General features: G+C 50.1%; 1 protein-coding gene across 1 annotated transcript; it reads right to left on the bottom strand.

The window, feature by feature from the left end:
• Positions 1-491: 491 nt before the first annotated feature.
• On the bottom strand, positions 492-18,211 carry SESN2 (sestrin 2). The gene is made up of 10 exons (XM_068539277.1): positions 17,768-18,211; positions 10,908-10,973; positions 8,854-9,051; positions 8,285-8,467; positions 7,961-8,173; positions 7,225-7,375; positions 6,808-6,926; positions 6,261-6,451; positions 3,129-3,273; positions 492-2,351 (listed from the first exon to the last, which is right to left on the bottom strand). The coding sequence occupies exons 1-10, from the start codon at positions 17,828-17,830 to the stop codon at positions 2,265-2,267; spliced, it is 1,416 nt and encodes a 471-aa protein (XP_068395378.1). The 5' UTR covers positions 17,831-18,211; the 3' UTR covers positions 492-2,264.
• Between the last annotated feature and the right edge of the window lie 460 nt (positions 18,212-18,671).

Here is an 18,671-nt window from a genome sequence, read left to right as displayed (position 1 = left end):
AAGAGTAATGTGATGAGGCAGGAGAAACAAAGGGTCCCCCAGAAATTCTCAAACATCCTCCCTCTGCCACAGGCCAAGGCCTCAGGATCAAGTTGACCCCAGTTGCAATCCTGGTTCCACCACTGACCACTGACGCGGCCTCAGCAATGTCACTTGACCTCTGAGTCTCAATTCCCTTACAGGATTTTGCTGTGGATTCAGAGAAATGACTCCAAGTACCCAGCCCGGGGCCAGGCACAGTGAGAAAAATAAGATAGCCATTATTATTCCACAATGCCAGGCCAGCCACAGATGAGTGGCAGGGCTGGACACCCAAGGGACAAAAGTAGACTTTTAGTGCCAACCACTCCCAATGCTGCGGTCGTGGGCACAAGTGCTTAGCAGGGTAAGGGCTGGCAGGTCAGGTCCATGATGCAATCACAGCTCCCTGCTTATGCCAAGAGGTGAACCATGACCCTTAGGAAATGGAAAAACAGCCCATTAACAAGAAGTACAAAACAAAACCTCAGTGAACTTTTACTTCTCATCATACAGAACTGGTAGCAAAGGCAAAGATTTCTGCACTTGAACACTGAATACTCCTCCCCACCCACCCGGGGACATGTACAGTCATCTCGTCCCCTCTGGAATCCAAACCCCAATGCCGGGGCCTCTTCTCTCCTGCCCAGCTTCATTGCAGGGAGGGCTTGGAGGCCTGAAGGGGGTGCCAGTCGCTTGCCCATGCCTGCACGGGTATGAAATGTGGCACAATGACCAGGCTCCTCTCCTGCCCCACCCCAGAGAGGAGGGTCAGAAGCAGCAGCAGCTTGGCCCTTGCCTTTCTTCAGTCACCTCCCAACTGGTCAGAGGGGAGGCACTTACTGCCGGAAGAAGGGCAAGGGAAGTCATAATTCACAGCTTGTTTGCTACAGAAAGTGCCTGGGATCAGTCCTCGGCTGCTTCTGCCTCCAAGCAACCCACCTAAAATTGAGGAGAAGGGACAGAAATTGGGATGGGGGTGGGGAGGTCCTTGGCAGGTAGCCCGGAGAGACTGACTACAAGAGTGGGGGGTTCCCCAGAAGCCCTCGAGATCCTGCAAGGATTGCAGTTGGCTGCTGGCCTCAGAATCTGAGTGAAGGCTCAAATATCTCAGAAACTACCCCTCAGTCTGCAACTGTGGAAATGGAGGTCACCTGGCCAGTGCCAGGGCCCACACAAGAACCCTGGGGTCTCCTGCCTCTCCCCCTGAGCCATGTGCCACCTAAACCACCTAGAAAGGCTTGCTTTTTCAGCAAATGTTTGTGGCAGAGCCATGGGAGATAGCAAAGTGGGGTGCCAGCTTCTGCAGGGCAGGTGCAGCTCTGGGGAGGACAGATTTTTCCCTGTCCTTCTCTCAGACACTGACTATGGCTCTAGGGTTGAGGCCCTGAAGAACCTCACCCATAAAAAACCAAAATACAAAAAACAAAAAAAACCCCAAAATACAGAGAATGTATAATATAATACTCCCTCCTCTTCTAAAGGCAAAGTGACCAACAGAGAGTCCAAACTCTCTAGAGATAATCTGCTTGTTTGATGTGCTGGGTCTCTCTCCTGGGGCCTCATACCACCAGGTGTGGGAGAAAAGGGTAAAACGGCAAACAAAGGAGGTCAAAGGAACTGAACTAGGACTGGGGCAACCAGGGAACGAAAGGCCTGCAGGCTGCCTAACGGAACAGGCTTTTGGGGAGCCGGATGCACAAACCAGCTGTGACCTTGACTTTCACATTGATGGATGAATGGCAGGTGGGAGGTAATGAAGTCTGAGAATGAGGAAGCAGGAAGAAAGGCAAAGCCGCTTGGAGTGTCAGTCCCTGGAGGTGTTTGCCCCTCTCCCTTGGGGGCCAGCCAGGGACTTCCCAGGCCAGGAAGGCCAAAGTACTTGTGCTGCCCGGGCCCCTGCCTGCTGGCACACAAGTCTGAGCTCAGCTCATTTTCCTTCCTGTGCCCTTGGCCTCTGAGGGTAGGGGCAGGAAGAAGGGCCTTAGCGCCTGGAGATTTGCTAGTCCTCTTCCAGCTCCCAGGGGCAGAGCTGAGATCCCAGAATCAGTGCAATGATCCTGTCCATTCCAGTGAGAAGGAGGGTGTGGCTCGGGGGCTGCACATCACACACAGGCCCACCACCAGAATAGGGTGGGTGGGCGTGGGACAGGCAGGTTTAGGGTCTGCCTCCAGACAAAGAAGTCCTTGCAGGGAGAAGGATGCCCCCAGGGTCAGCTGCTCCAGGCCCAGGTCCTGCACACGAGTCAGGTCATGTAGCGGGTGATGGCGCGGAGGGCATAGAGCAGGGCGGCTTGCATGCGGGCCTCCAGAAGCAGCAAGTTCACGTGGACCTGGGGCACAGAACAAGGGCTTGTTGGCAACTGATGTCACTCCTCGCCATCCCCTTCCCTCCCAGACTGCCACTAGCCCTGACCACTCATCCTTCCCCACTCTTTTTTTCTTTTTTTGACCATGCTGTGTGGCATGCAGGATCTTCGTTCCCTGACCAGGGATTGAAACTGTGCCCCCTGCATTGGGAGCGCAGAGTCTTAACCACCTGACTGTCAGGGAAGTCCCTCATCCTTCCCTTTCCTACAGAGATGCCTTGACCTTTCCTAAGGCTCTAAGCAACTTGGTGCAAGGACTGTGTTAGGATTTCAAGCACATTTATCCCTATCACAGCTAATCTCTTCATCCCCCGAAACTAAAAACAATAGCTAACCCTGACATCTATTTGGGATCAGAGGTTTACATTCATTTTCTTATTTTATCCTCCCAGCAACCTTGAAAGGCAGGCAGTTTTTATTCCTATTGTAAAGAAAACAAGCTCAGAGAGGCAAAATGACCTGCCCAAGGTCACATGACTACCAAGTAATAGGGTTATGATTTGAACCCAGGTCCTTCTGGCTGCCACTGAGGACCCTGTGAAGCACACTCCTATTTTACAGGTGAGTAAATGGAGTCTGAAACCACACAGTGGAGTAGGACAGGAACCCAGGACAATACACCCAGGTGCCCCATCTGGCAGAACAGACTTAGTCTGGGGCACCTCACTGGGTCCCGACCCCTTGCCTCCTCCATGGGCCAGGCTGTCTGCTTCCGTCCTGCTCCTCCCCCGAGAGCCGCACCTTCTCTGAGTGGCGGAAGTGCCTCCAGAAGTGGTTGTACATTCTTCGGGTGGTCTTCTCTGGATAGCAGGCCACTGTCTTGATATAGACCTTGAGGTTCCGCTCCAGGAGCTGGTTCACCTCCCCGTAGTCATAGTCATCGTATCTGGATGGAAAGGCCCCAGGAGCATCACTTACCCTCTGCTCCCACAAGTATCTCCTCTCCCCAGCCCCACCCTGCAGAAGGAGGAACAGAGAGTGGCAAGAAAAGGCAGAAGGGAGGAAGCAACCAGAAACTTTGTTCCTCTTAGAAAAACAGCTGATGTCATATATCACAGGCCACTGGACTCGTAGGGGAATGCACAGAGGGTGAGCATGCTGTACTGACCATGTGATCATGTATTCATGGCATCCTCAAAACTACTGTACACTACTGTACACAAAACTATTGTATACAATTTATTGTATTTCATCAGCCTCAATTTTATAGATGAAACTGAGGTTCAGAGAAGGGAAGTCACCTGCCCTAGGGCATACATCTGGGAATGGGATTCAAACTCAGCTCTGCCTGACTCCAAGGTCATAGTCACTACTTTACAGCTGAGGCCATGCATGGAAGATGGGGCAGGAGATCAATGCAAATATTTACCCTGGAGAAGGAAGAGGGAAAGAAAAAAAGGAGCCGGTAGTCATTTTACAGATGGGCAAACTAAGGCCTGGGGAAGGCAATTAGCTTGTTCAAAGTCAAAGAGCAAGTTGGTGACAAGTCTAGAAGCCACTTTGTCACTCCCTAGTTCAGTGAGCCAGTGAGTCATCACAGATCAGTGTGGATGAGGAAGACTGGTTTTTCTTTTTTTTTTTTTAAATCAAAAAAAAATTTTTTTTTTTTTGGCCACGCCTCGCGGCACGTGGACCCTTAGTTCCCCGACCAGGGATCGAACCCGTGCCCCCTGCAGTGGAAGCACAGTTTTAACTACTGGACCACCAGGGAAGTCCCAGAAGACCAGTTTTAGACTAGAGGACAGATTTGGTAGACAAAGGTTTAGGAGTGAGGGCCATGTTGGAGAGCGGAGGAGCCTGGACCTGGCAGCTGGGCAGGAACTAGCCTGTGCCACACACACCCTAAGATGCCCGTCCATCCTTGGCCTTCCCTGGCTTAGAAACCTGCCAAGGAGGTTGGCCAGAAGGAGGCTGGCCAATTAAGCACAGCTCAACCCACTCAGTGAAATATGATTTACAGCTAGTAACGCACAGAAATGCACATTTTTCTACAAGGAGCATGTACCTTTTTAAAACTTTGGGGATTTTTTTTTTTTTGATGCTTGGAATAAATAGCTAAACTAGAAAAGCAAGAAAAAAAAATCATGTGTTCTCTAAAATATGCTCTCATTTGATTAAACTGAGCAAAATAAATACAGTAGACAAGAAAGTCTTATTTTTGTAAAATTATATATGTTTTGGTCATTTGTGCATGGAAAAAAGACAGGAAAGAAATATTTGACAATAATAAGAGCAGGTGGGATTATGGATGATTTTTATTTTCTTCTTTTTGTTATCTGTTTCCTAAATTTACGAAAAATCTGGCTCTTTACAAACATCAAGCATATATTTTAAAAAACGAAACAACAATTATAATTTCAACTATACAAAAGCAACTACATAAGAAAGAAAAAAAGCAATGGAGGAAAACATCTCAGAATGTAGATGTGGTTATGGAGTAGTAGAATTTTGGGAAATTGTTTCTTTCTTTAATTCTTTAAATTTCCCACAACATTATCAGAGTGAGGTTTTTAAAAATAAAAAAATTGTTCTGTGTATATTTTTGACAAGTAATTTCACATCTAGGGTATACCTACAAGGACTTAGGTATAGGGCTTCCCTGGTGGCGCAGTGGTTAAGAATCCGCCTGCCAATGTAGGGGACACGGGTTCGAGCCCTGGTCCGGGAAAATCCCACATGCCGCGGAGCAACTAAGCCCGTGCGCCACAACTACTGAGCCTGAGCTCTAGAGCCCGTGAGCCCCAACTACTTAGCCCACATGCAGCAACTACTGAGCCCGTGCTCCGCAACAAGAGAAGCCACCACAATGAGAAGCCAGCACATTGCAACGAAGAATAGCCCCCACTTGCCGCAACTAGAGAAAGCCTGCGTGCAGCAACAAAGACCCAACGCAGCCAAAATAAATTAAATAAATAAATTAAAAAAAAAAAAAAAAAGGACTTAGGTATAAAACTAGTCATTGCACATGGTATTTGTAATAGTGAAAAACTGCAAACCACCTAAATATCCAACAATAGGGAAATGGTTGGATAATTACACTTCATCCATAACAACACTATTCAGTGGCTAAAAAGCATGAAAGATCTATTCACACCAACAAGGAAGGTGGTTCACAATAGATTATTAGGTAAAAAAAGCAAGTTGCAGAATATATCAAGTATGATCCCATCAATTAAAAAAAAAACCTACTCAAAAAAAATCAGAAAATACTTAGGTAACAGAATGAAAATGTAATTCATCATATACTATACAGAGACAACCATTATCAAGTAGAATTTTAGGGTACAGCCTTCCACACATTTTCCATGCATGTACACACTTTCAGTTGAAAAAAAAAAAAAGGAACAAAAAGAAGATTCTGGTTGGTAGCCAGCTTTCTTTTCTTTCAATACAGTTTGACCATCTTCCCATGGCAATATAAATAAACCATTATTATAATTTTTAATAGCTGCATAATATTTCACTGAATGGATATGTCATTATTTAAAATCCCCTCCTGTTGGCATTTCTGTTGTTTTATTTGTTATGAGAAGAAATGCTACTTGGAATGAAAATACAAATATAACTCTCTCTCTCTCTCTCTCTCTCTCTCTATATATATATATATACACACACACACACACACACACACACACACATACACATACACACACACATATATATAAAATCTCCCTAGTTATCTCTAGGGGTCAGATTGAAGAGTTTCAAAAGATGAGCATGGCTATTATCTTTTATAATCAGCGAAGAAATACATTTGCTTTGAAAAACAATATAGGCAGGAAGAAAGGGAAAAAAAAACACACAGAAAAAGGAAACAATTGTGAGCTCAGATTGAGGGCTTGCAATACACTCATGCCCTGGTCTTGCACTCACCGGATGCCAAAGACACAGTGGATGTAATTCCAGATGGCCCTGCGGAGCATGGAGGTATCTACTCCGCTGTGCATGGCGATGGTGTTGTAGGTGAGGCTATAGGCTGCCTGGAACTTCTCATCCAGCAGCTGCCCACCCTCGGGGTAGAGCCGCTGGATCAGTGAATAGCCATGGTCCTCCCAGGTATAATCCTGAGGAACGCGGGAAGGGGTCAGTGAGGAGGATGTCCGGGGCCCAAGGCTAGCCGGAGAGACGCCATCCTCTGGAGCACACCCCGGCTCTCCATAATGTGTCTCTCCACCCCACAGATCTAACCCGCCGCTTGGTCTGGACCTGAGAAGCGGAGGAGGATGCCGCTTGGTGATGACTTCCTCCTTGTGATCAGGATTCCCTGAGCTTAGGGCACAGGTGGGTCCCTGCACATCCAGGGTCTCCCACCTCCATCGTGGAATCCTGAGGGAGAGAAGGTGCCCAAATCTCTAACTACACAAACCACCCACCCCTGCTTGCTTGTAAAGCAATACTAAGACCAGTGGGGAGAGCCTACCTGGGCGCGGAAGGTGGGGGGCGCCTGAGTCCCCCGCCGGGTGAAGTCCTCGTATCCGAAAGTGGGGTCTTCCACAAAGCACAGCATGTCTGAGTTTGGAGAGGGCTCCAGGATGTCCGCTGAGGACGTCAGAAAGAGGTCATGGTGAGGCCGAGGCATGGGGCACAGTGGCCTCCACTCCTGATTAATCACCATTAGGGGGCTGGGGAACGCAGAGTAAGGGGCCAGAGAAAGCCCCTCACCACATCGAGTGGGACCAAGACTTCGGCAGGAGCCAGGCCTGGGGGAGGAGGTAAGTCAGGCCTGTGGTGGCTGGGAGGTGGTTGCAGAGCTGCAGGGCATGGAGGTACCGGCTTCCCAGCAGAGATGATGTAAGGAGGGGGCGGCCCCTGAACCTGGACGCCTGTGACCCTGTACCTGAGGGGGTCACCAGCAGGCTCTCTGACTTCTCCAGCTCGAAGCGGCTCTCCATCTCCTCCTGGGAGGCCCCCTCATCCCGCAGCAGGCTCTCCTGCAGCTGCCTCATGCGCTCCATCAAAGCTTCCACGTCGCGGGCGGCCTCAAAGCCCTGCAGGAGAGACCTGGTGGTGACCATCTACTCTTCCTCCCTGGGCCCCAGAAACCCCACACGTCTTTCCCACATGCCGGGCCTTCCTGAACGATCGTAAAAGCCCCGCGGCCTCCTCTGTGCCAGCCACTGCACTGGACAGCTCACATGGCCTGTGCTTCCCAAAGTGATGTTTAAGAGCTAGAGAATAGACACGGCTTCTCTGAGCATCAACTTCCCTCACAGGAAAGGGCTTTTTAAGGTATCTGTATTTTTAAAATACAAACAAATAAGGCCACTTTATAGAATGAGAGGCAAACTTTGTATTTTTAAAGTTCTAAAAGTCAGTGACTTTAAGCCCACGGGGCTCCCTGCTGAGGCCAGTCACGTGGTTATTTCATCTCATCCTCACAACCCTTTATGAAGTGCGAGTCTTTATCCTCATTTCCCAGACGAGGAAACTGGGTTTCAAAATCAAATAACTTTTCTAAAGCCTCTCAGTGTGCGATAGGGAAGCAGCTTCAGATAGGGAGGCGCTGTCTTCTACCCAAGGACCAGAGGCCATGCCAGCTTCCTCTCCCACCAAGACTGAAGCCCGTGACTTACCCCAGAGTGGTTCAGTGGGTCCCTGCTGGGGGGTGTGCTCTGCTCACTGGGGGGTGAAGGGGCCTGGGGAGCGGGGCTGCCCTCGGGGTCCCCCTCAGGGAGGATGCCGCAGCCGAACACGAAGGAGGCTAGCGAGTGGCAGTGGGTGAGCAGGACCAGGGCCTGGATGAGCTCGGCCAGGGACCAGCTGTGCTCGCCTGTCTTCAGCAAGGCCTGGAGAGAAAAGGAGAGGCCAGACCTGCTCAGTGCCTGCCCTGGGCTGCCTGCCATGCCCCAGCCCGGCCCCCGTGCTCCCTCGGGGACCCGCCTCTCTGCCCACTGCACCTGGATGTGCTCCTTGGTGATGAGCCACGGCCGATGTGCCAGCAGCTTGTTGATCTCGCTGAGCTTGCGCAGCTTCTCAGGGGCACGGTGGAGGCCAAGCAGCCACTCAGGGTCACCGCCAGTCTGCAGAAACTCAGCCATGTGGGAGCCCACCAGGTAGGAACACTGGTGGCGGGCGGCGGCCTGCAGGTGGTGGACAGAGCCCAGATCACCCTCTTCTTTCTGTGCCCTGCTTGGGTGGGTACCCCATGGAGGGAACATCACAAGCCTCACTGTTGCCTGAGAGGCAGGAAACTTAGGTTCTAACCCCAGCTTTGCCACTGGTTTGTTGACCTCCTTTGGGCAGGTCACCTGACTCCTTTGTGCCTCAGTTTCCCAATCAGCAAAGCAGGCATTAAATATGCCTCTCTTCAAAATCTAAAATTCGATAAATGGTCAGATAAAGCCAGGGCTTTGCTCTATGCTGCCTCTCCTCCTTGTTTGTGGAATCAAGCCCCCAGCAAAGAGATCTGAGGACCGAATCCCCCAATGTGTCCACCCCGACAAAAGTCAGGCTCAGACAGGCTCACCATGATGGCGATGTAGTGGCGCCAGGAATTGGCCAAGGGCCCGTCCGTGTGCAGCAGCAGGTAGTGCAGGCGCCAAAAGCTGGTAAAGTAGTCGGGGTGCAGGCCCATCACCACTGCCAGGTTGTCCACCCGCCCGGAGGACATCAGCGCCTCCAGCCCCAGGTGTTGCTCAAGGCTCTCGGCTCCCTCCCGAAGGACCTGCCAAGCAAAGGTGAGGAAAGGATGGCTTCCCCTCCTGCCCTCCCCACCAAAGAGACCAACATATTCACTGGGATTTTAATAGCAAGGAACTGAAGACAACCACGATGTCCAAAAAAAGGAGAACAGGGGAGGAAAAGATATTTCATTAAATGATTAAACAAATACTTATTAGACACTTGATATAATAATAGTCGATACTTATATAATGCTCACTAAGTGCCAAGCACTGTTCAAACACTTTACATATATTAACTCATTTAATCCTCACAACTATGAAATTAGAGACCTGTTTTCTCCAGTTTTAGATAGGAAGCCTCAGGCACAGAGATTAAAGTACAGCTTCTCCTGCTTTCGTAGAGCTTCTATTCTTTTTTCTTTTTCTTCTTTGGGCTATGCCGGGTGCCTTGCGGGCTCTCAGTTCCCCAACCAGGGATTGAACCCAGGCCCTCGGCAATGAAAGCTCAGGATCCTAACCGCTGGACTGCCAGGGAATTCCCCACAGAGCTTCTATTCTAATAGTGCAAATCCGTGCAGTGACTGGAGGTGGATGCAAAATAGTTCACATTTCCTGAGTGATTTCTCCACGCCAGGTCTGAGTTTGGAGCGTTCCCTGCCTGCATTATCTCACTGATTCTTCCCAGTTACCCTGTGAGGTGAATACTATTATTTTCCCCCACTGACACATGAGGGAATCAAGACCCAGAGAGATTCCATTCTGTGCTCAAGGTTACGGATCTGGTAAATGACAGAACCAGGATTCAATTCCCGATTAACCCCAAAGCCTATTTCTTTCCTTTATTACAGAAGAGGAGTGGTTATTTATAAGTGAAAAAATAAAAGATAAGAACAATATTTGAGCTTAAAATTCTGGGCTACCGACATAAATAATCAGCGGGTGGTTGTGTGCTTTCCACTTACAAAGGGTGGAAGGAACTGAAGGGTTTAGACGTTTGTTAACAGTTCATTAACTGCTTGGCCTACACATTTAGGAGAGCAAGGAGGACAAGGAAACATTTGTCTTTGTTCACTGAAGGCCAAAGAAAAAGAAGGAAACTATTATTTTTTAATTTGTCTGTTCATGTGTTTTGAAGTTTCCCCCACCACCGGGCACACACTGGAGTGTCAGTTCCATGATGGCAAGGATTTTTGTCTGTCTTGCTCTCTGCTGTATCCCCAGCACCTAGAACAGTGCCTGACACACATTAATCATTCAATAGATATCTGTTAAATAAGTGAATGGATGACCTGACTCAGTGGATGAAAGGTGTCTCTGTTGCATTAAGTGAAAAAATAAAACATAACAACCAAAAAAAACCCCACCAAAAACCCAAATAAACAACAACAACAAAACCGTGTTATAAACTATGACCTTGGCTCTGTGTGAAAAAAAGTCTGGAAAACAGCGGCAAATGGTTAACAGTGATTATCTCTGTGGGAGTGGGACTGTAAGAGACTAAAGCTTTCTGAAACATTGGAAATTTAAAAATAATGAACACATATTACTTTTGAAGTCGAAAAAAACTTTAATACACGCACAGTCAAGGATGAGAAGATAAACATGCATAGTTCTATCTTCTTAAGGAAATACAAGTCTTGTTCTGGGAATCACAAGTTTGGTCATTACCTAGCTGTGTTATTATCACTTTATCTCTTTGAGCCTGTTTCTTCCCAGCAAGATGGGGTTGATATGCCTGCCTCACAGAGCTGTTTTGTGGATTAAATGGGTCAAGAACCTGAAGGGGTAGTTTCAAACCTGCAATTTCAAGAGACCAGCAAAGCCCCCCACACACTCAGTGCCCCATGTCCTTTCTTCCCAGGGACCAACAACAATTCCTAACCCCTTCCAAGCTTACCTCCTCCACTGGAATGAAGGCGCTGGGCCCTCGAGGGCCTCGCCGAGCCCGGCTCTCCCTCTGCTCCTAGAAGGAAACACATCATGGTTAGATGGAGGTAAAAGCGAGGACTAAGAAGACAGTTCTCTCTCCAGTTTTCTCCTCCTATCCGAGGGGGTCACACTAAGTTTTTTTTTTTTTTTTTTTTTTAGGCTGCACCATGCGAAATGCAGGATCTTAGCTCCTCGACCAGGGATCGAACCCGGGCCCCCTGCATTGGGGGCACAGAGTCTTCACCACTGGACCACCAGGGAAGTCCCCCACACTGAGCTTTTAAAATCACCTTTCTGGCCCACCTTGCATGAAGCAGTCAGGTGGAGATATATACCAGTTTGGTGGGTGAAGAAAGGGTAAAGCGACCAAGAGAGCTTACCCCACAGGCTGAGTTCTTCAGGAACTGGGAAGGGACACAGGAGCCCACTATATAGCCCCAAGGGAAATATACAGCCACTGTGTTGCACATTTCCAGGAGGCCACCTTCTTGGCAGCCCTGGAGAACCTATAGAAGAACCCCTCTTGTTCGTATCCTGAAGCCAGGTTACCAAGTCCCCTAGATTCCTATGATGCAGCTTCAGCCTCTCTCAAATGGTCATTTCTTCATCCCTCCCGCCATCACCACCTTATAGACAGACTACCACCACCTCTTGTGTGGACTACCACCCACAGCCTCACCAATGGTCTCCCTGCCTCCACAGCCCTGTCCTCTCCTATCCATCCTCTACCAAGTTAACAGAACGAATGAATAAATAAAACATCCTCCCCCAACCCCACCTCTGGGACCAGGAGCAGATCTAGTGAGTACATGACCCTGGTGGTTTCTAAAGAGGGCAAACTTTCTGTAGCCAGTGTGCACTTTCTCAAGTGCAAATCTCATCACTGGCTTAAAACCCTGCCTCCGCCTCCTGTAGCCTTCCAGACCATTAGTGGCTCAGGCCCACCGTGCTCCCACTGGTCACACCTTTTGCAGAGCTAACTCTGTCTTCCAGGGTTTAAGAACCTTTCTTCTGATCCTCATCTGTGACCCCCCAATTCCCAATGCTTTTGCTTCTGAAAACGTTGCCTTCTAATTGTCTGATATAGGTCTCCCTACTACCAGATCACATTCTGCGGAGAACAGAGCCAGGTAATTCACACTAGTCTGTGAATGAAGAAAACAGAGAAAGCAGAGAGGCGTGGAGGGCAGGGCGGTAAAACGCTGATGGTAGCGGCTATTCTGACGTGGGTATATTGGAGCCTCTATGGAAACCACCAGTTTTATTTATCCATTTGTTTTGATACCTGGGAGGGGGCTCTCAGCACTGGCCTTAGAAACAGTTTATCCAAACCAGTCATACCCTCACTGGACAGAGATGGTGTCCTTCTAACTCTCCCCTCCTCATTCAAATGTAGACTTACTGCTAATCCTCAAGTGTCCAGGGACTAAAGATTATAATTGAACCTTCCTTTTCACATAGCCAAAAACCCCCTGAGGGAGGCAGAGCTCTGGGGCTCTGAAAGACCACAAAGGAAAGAACAAGGGTACAAAAGTCCCAGGCATGTGTACCAATTCTGCTGCCACTAACTTGCTGTGTGACTCTGAGAAAGTAACCTAGACTCTCTGGGCCTTAATCTTGGACAAAGAAGGTAGCTGGGCTGACTGCTTAGGCCCCTTTCAGCCCATAGTTCTGGGATCTACCAGGCCAGCCTGGTCCAAGTCCAGCATAGAAACCACCACAGTCCCCAAGCACTCCCGTTTCACCTTCCCTCCTCCCTCACCAAAGAGAAAAAAAACCTGACAGCTCTGTCTGGGAGATAAGGATTGCTGACTCCACAAACTGGGCCTCCCCCTCAGGGGACCTAAGGACAGATAGAAAACCACAGCCAGGTGTGGTGGGGAAGGGCAGGAAGGAACTGGGGGAGTTGGGGGGGGGGTGGGACAGGGAGGGCCCACCAGGGTACTAGCGAGGGACAGCGAAAAGCTTTGGGAATCCCTTCCCACTCTAAAATCTGCCCCAGGAGCTGTCAAGGGAAGAAACTGATGCCTGTGGGTCTTTAAATGATAGGTCTGGATCTACCAACATTATCAGCCCTGATGAAGATGATGATGATGATTGTGACGATAGAATACTGTCAAAAGATAGGGGCTCTTGACACAAACTGCCTGGGCTCAAATGACAACTCCACCACCTATTATCTGCTAGCTATGTGAGCCTCAGTTTCCTCACCAAATTACGGGGTAATAGTACCTACTGTCACTGGGTAGTCATGAGGATGTAATGAGGTACTGCCTGTATAGGCCTTAGCTCAGTACCTCTGTCACAGCAAGCACTTAACAAGCCAGAGATCATTAACCTCATTGTTATTTCAAACAAGGGCCTCTCAACCCAAGCTGCACATTTAGAATCCCTTTGAGAAGCTTTTAAAAAAATACCAATGCCAAGGCCCAGCAATTCTAATTTAATTGGGTGGGGCCCAGCATAATTTGCCAGGGAGGGAGGGCCATTGTTTCACACCATTTATTGATCACTTTCTCAATTATAAGGCACTCTGTTAAGTGCTTTCCAGGTGGAACCAGAATTAATCTGTTCACTCAACAAATATTTTTGATGACTACATTGCAGGCAGCAAGAGTACAGGAGTGAAAAGACAAAATCTTAGCTTTCCCAGAATTTACGATCTAAGGGAGAAAGACAATCAAACAAATGATGAATAGGATTTCAAATCATAGATTATATAGATGGGGTGGGGAAGTGTGTGCAATATTTCAGTCCTAGTAGACAGGGAAAGCCACTGAGGAGACAACCTTTAAGTTGATATCTAAATATCAAATATCTAAATGAGTTGATGGGCCTGTAAAGGGCCTATAAAGATCTAGGGAACCAGCATTCCAGTCAGAGGTAACAGAAAGTGCAAAGCCCTGAAGGCAAGACCAAGTAGATTCTAATCCAGAGCTCCAGTACCCTGAATGCTTCCCCAACCTAGACACCCAAAACTTGAGAGGAAGCAGACAGGGCAGGGGCCCACCACCAAGAGATGACACCTCCAAATCAGCCCTCCCCTACTTCCTGGGGTAGGAAGTCAATAATAATAATGGTGGGTAACAACGCTGATTACCATTGGCGAAGCATTTATTTCATGTGCACTTTAAGGGAGTTCTACTACCAGAGCTCCCATTTTACAGATGGGGAATAAGGTTCAGAGAGGTCAAGTCACTTCCGGTCACTCAACCAGGAAGGAGGTAGCAGAGTTAGGATACAAATCAGGTTTCCTCAACTGCAGAAACTTCCTATTCTCTAAACTTCTCAAGGTTTCAGAAGCCCCAAGGCTTTGCCTCTGGGGTTCACCAGGAATGAGAAGCTCCTTCTCCCTGTCTACATTCCCAGGGGATCCACTGCCCCAATCACAGCCCTTGTCATCCTGCCTTGTTTCTTACCTTGAAAGCACACACTGGATCTAGTTCTCTGTTGTTACCCCAGAGTTTAGCACAGTGAGTCCAATAAAACTTTCTGCTATTATGAAATATTCTTTATCTGCGCTGTCCAATAAATATGGTAGCCCCTAGCCACAGTGGCTGAGCATTTGAAGTGTGACTAGTGCAACAAAAAACTGAATTTTTAATTTTAAAAAATCTAATTTATCTAAATTTCAATAGCCACATGTGGCTAAGGGCTACCATATTGGACAGTGCAGGTTCAGCACACGTGATAAAGGCAAGATCCCCGCCCTGGCTATGCGGATAAAGAAAGGAAAACCAGAGGGGGCGGGTGACCTACCCAAGGCAACACAGCTAGGATGGGGCAGAGGGAAAACCAATGAGTTCCAACTGAGGGGACCACACAGGGCAGCAGGAACACTGAGATCAGACAGCCGTCTGGGTGGCCACTCAACTAAGAGGGCTTCAGGCAAGTTGTAAAGAGAGGATAATACCTCAGAGCTCAGTGTCTGGCTCTTGATTTAAGCGCTCACTAAAAGTTACCTTTCATATCAGCTTTCATATTACCTTTCACTAGCACACTGGTTGCATCTAATCTTCATCAGTTTGGGGGTGGGGTGGGGGTCTCTTCTGCACACAAGGAAAGATTAAGGTTCCAAAGGTTAAGCACCAGCTGACAAGAGGCCAACCTGAGATTTGAATTCAGCTCAGTCTGGCTTGCAAGGGTTCTGTCCACCACCCAGATCAGCCTCTTGGAGTAGCCCCAGCCTTTATTCTTGGTATCCTATCCAGAGCCTGCAACCTCCAGGACTCAGCTACGGAGACTTCTGAAGTCACTCTGCCAGCTGGGAAGGGGCAGAGACTCCCCTCCCCGTGGGCTGCTGAACTCAAGATACTTGCCTGGGTTTACACCTGAGAGGGAGACAGAGCCCAAGCAGCCTCCGATCTCCAGCCTTGCAGGGAGGGGTGTGTGAGTGGTGCATATAAACTCATATGCCCACCATGATCTGGCCGATTTCTTACAACCATCTGGAGGGAAATACGCCTTCTTATCCCTTCTTCAGAGACAGCTCACTGAGTTTCTTTTGGAGCTCAGATCTGACTTCAAAGCTTGCACAGTTCACAAGGGTCAGCTAAGCCAACAAGGGGCAAATAGTTACGAGCACCTATTAGGTACTAAGAACAGTGCTGGGGATGGGACCTACAGAGTGTTTCTAGTCTAGCAAAGGAGACAGACAAGAAATTCCTGATGACACAACTGTTATACTGTAATTGGGATAACAGCTCCTGCAATGGAGAAGGGCAACAGGAAGCAGGTATGCAGAGGGGAATTATCTGGTGGGGAAGGAAAGACTTCCCTGAGGCAGTGATGTTTCAGGAAGCGATTCTAGAGCCCAAGAGGGCTCTGAGAACATACCACCAGTACTAGAGTGAAGCGTGTGAAGGCCTTGACCCGGTGAAAGCGTGTGTGGCGAAGTGATGGGAGTTGAGGGGACTGTACATTCCTTGTTCATACTTGTCCAACTTCCCTTGGGCCTTGGGCACCCGGCTCTGTAAGTTCAGCACCCTACTGTCTTCTAAAGATTCTGCTTAAAACAGACATTCTCCCAAGGTCCTCTTTTCTTGAGAGAGAATATGTAGAAAGGGGTCAGACATCGCCAGCTTCCTCCCACCCCCGCCTGCTGTTGACAGCTGGCTTCCATCTAAAGGCCACACCCTCAGAGCCTTCCCAGTCCACCTGGCACACACTCTTCTCCCCAGATAACTTCCCAGACACTGTCCCAAAGAGGGATGGACCAATTCTCACCTCAGGCAGGAGGGGTGGGCTCGGACACCCCCTTGTGAGACACCCTGGGGAAAGGGAAATATGTGTTGTGGCCACAATCTAAAAATAGCTAGCGTGTTTGATACAGGACATAGTTGCTATGCTCTAGGCACTGTGCGTTGGCCTTTGCATGTATTCTCAGTTAATTCTCCCAACAGTCCTTTGGAAATATGACCAAATCTCCACAGGAGGAAGTTGCTGATCATAGAAGTGATCACTTGGCCAAGGTCACACAGAAAGTGAGTGGGAAGGCTGCAACATGAACCAGGAGCACGCCTGCTCTAGTGCCCAGGTGCTCCAATAAATAAAATTATTTCCATTTTTTCATAAAGAAGGAAACAGAATAATGTAGCTTGGTCAAAGTCACGCAACTGAGAAGTGGCAGGAGCAGTTTTCGTCCCTCCACTTGAGGCTCCTAAACCATGATAGGGAAAGGTGACAAGCTAACAGAAAACCGGGGACCCCCGGAAACCATGCTGTTCAGAGAAGTGCAGCTGTTTTTCCCAGGGTCACAGTTCAGGACTAGCACTTGTCTGACTCCCAACCCCAGTAAGAACACTTGCGCCAGGCTCCATGCCTGTAAACTCAAGAAACAAGCAAAACTCTCCGTTGTGTCAAGCACACTTAGAAATCCTACAGACACCCGAGCCAAAGAATGAGCTATTCTGCTGGGTTAGTGAAGGAAGCCTCTCTATAGCCCCTCCTGGGCCTCAATTTTCTCATCCCGTAAATTGGGGCTACTATTAATGGTATAGCTCATATTTTGCTAGTTTAATCCTGAGGACTCAGCGAAAAGGCAAAGCCGGAGCCTGGCATCCAGTAGGTGCGTGATAAATAAGATGGCCATTGTCCGTGGCGGTGGTAATGGGGGAGGGGGTGTCAGATTGGGTCCAGCCGTATTCCCAGCCTCACTGCAAAGAGAGTCCCTCCAAAACAAACTTCTGGGACGTCAGACCACTTAGTAGGGCACAGCCAAATCGGCGCTTGGCTTCTGGTGTCGCGGCCAGGGTTTTCCCCCTCTCCCCCGAGCTCTGGCCGCGGCGTACCCGGCAGCCCGCCAAGGCCCCGAAGCGCCCACGCCCCCAATCCAAATCGGGGGTGCAGGTGGGGGTGGGGGACGAGGTCGACCTCCGTTGGCCAGCCCCAAGTGCTCCAATCCCCGAGCGGGGGCACTGCAGCGGGTACATATCCTACCTAGAAACAGTTCCTCTAGCCCCAGCCTAGAGGAAGGGATCTGCGGAAGGGGGCGGGGAGGAGGAGTGGTCGGGCCGCTGCGCCGGGATTTGCCTGGACTTGAAGACTCCCTCGACTAGGGCCCAAACCCAAGATAATGTCGAGAAGGCTCCCCTCTCGTTGGCCAGGAGTCCAAAGGAGCCTTGGAGGGCTCTACAGCCCCGGGGGTAGGGGGAGGAGGCGGAGGGAGCCGAGGCTGCCAGTTGATGCAACCCCACTCCGGCTTGCGCGCTCCACTCCCCCTCCCCGAGCCGGGTGGGGGTTGGCTCACAGACTCAGCTCGCGACAGCCCGAAGCTCGGACGCGGCTCTGGGTTCAAGGGAAGAGTGGCGTCGCTCGGCCGCTGCTTACCTCTCCGGCCCCGGGCAGGTAGCCCTTCAGCTCGGCGCGGCACTCGGGGTCCGCAACGATCATGGTGTGCGCCAGGACCCAGCCGCGGCTCGCCGACCGCCCGTGCACCCGAGGGGCTTTCGGACCGACGCGCGCAGGAAGCCGGGACTGCGGGCCGCTGGGAGGTTCTAGAGCCCCGGGGTGTCTCTCGGGGTTCCAGAACACTCCGAAAGCCCAGGATCCGGGAACGGCCGCCGCTGCGCTGGACTCTCCGCTCGTCTGGCTTCTGGATGGTGAATGGCCTCGGGAGCCTCGCGGCGCAGGGGTTTTCACGGCTCGGAGCGCCTCGGAAGTCCGCAGTGGCCAGGGCTGCTCGCAAACCCAGCGCTCCTCAGCATCCCCACTGCGGAACTGCCAGCGCTCTCCGGGCTCTGACACCAGCAGCTCCGCTCTGCCCGCCGCGGTCCCTGGGGAAGGGCGGGGACACAAAAGCCCCGCGCCGCAGCCAATCAGGTGCCTGTTTCCTGGGGAGGCGGGGCGACACCTCCCTCAGGAGCCTACGGCTCAGCCAATCGGCACCGGGAAGCGCCCGGGAACTCTGGGAGCTGTAGTCCGCCCCGGACGAATGCTGCAAACTTTTGCAAGAGGGTTTAGTCAGATTGTTGGCAATACCAGACGAGAGTGACATTCCGGAGAGTCATTAAAGCTGCATGATGAAACGGGACTTCACCGGGCTGGGCCAGAGAGCCGGGTGTGAAATCCCTCCCAAGTATGTTCTTCAGCTTTTCAGTTCCTGGAGGGACTGGTTCGGGTTAGGAGAGGTAGTGCTAATTACAGAGCTGACCGCCAGATCTTTGGAGATCAGAGCACACAGCCCGGTTCCTCTGGCCTCCGGGAAGGCTCCATCTTAAAATGTACCAGACCC

Source organism: Eschrichtius robustus, chromosome 3 (assembly GCF_028021215.1).
Source record: "Eschrichtius robustus isolate mEscRob2 chromosome 3, mEscRob2.pri, whole genome shotgun sequence".
Taxonomy (NCBI): domain Eukaryota; kingdom Metazoa; phylum Chordata; class Mammalia; order Artiodactyla; family Eschrichtiidae; genus Eschrichtius; species Eschrichtius robustus.
This window is presented reverse-complemented; position numbering and strand designations above follow the sequence as displayed.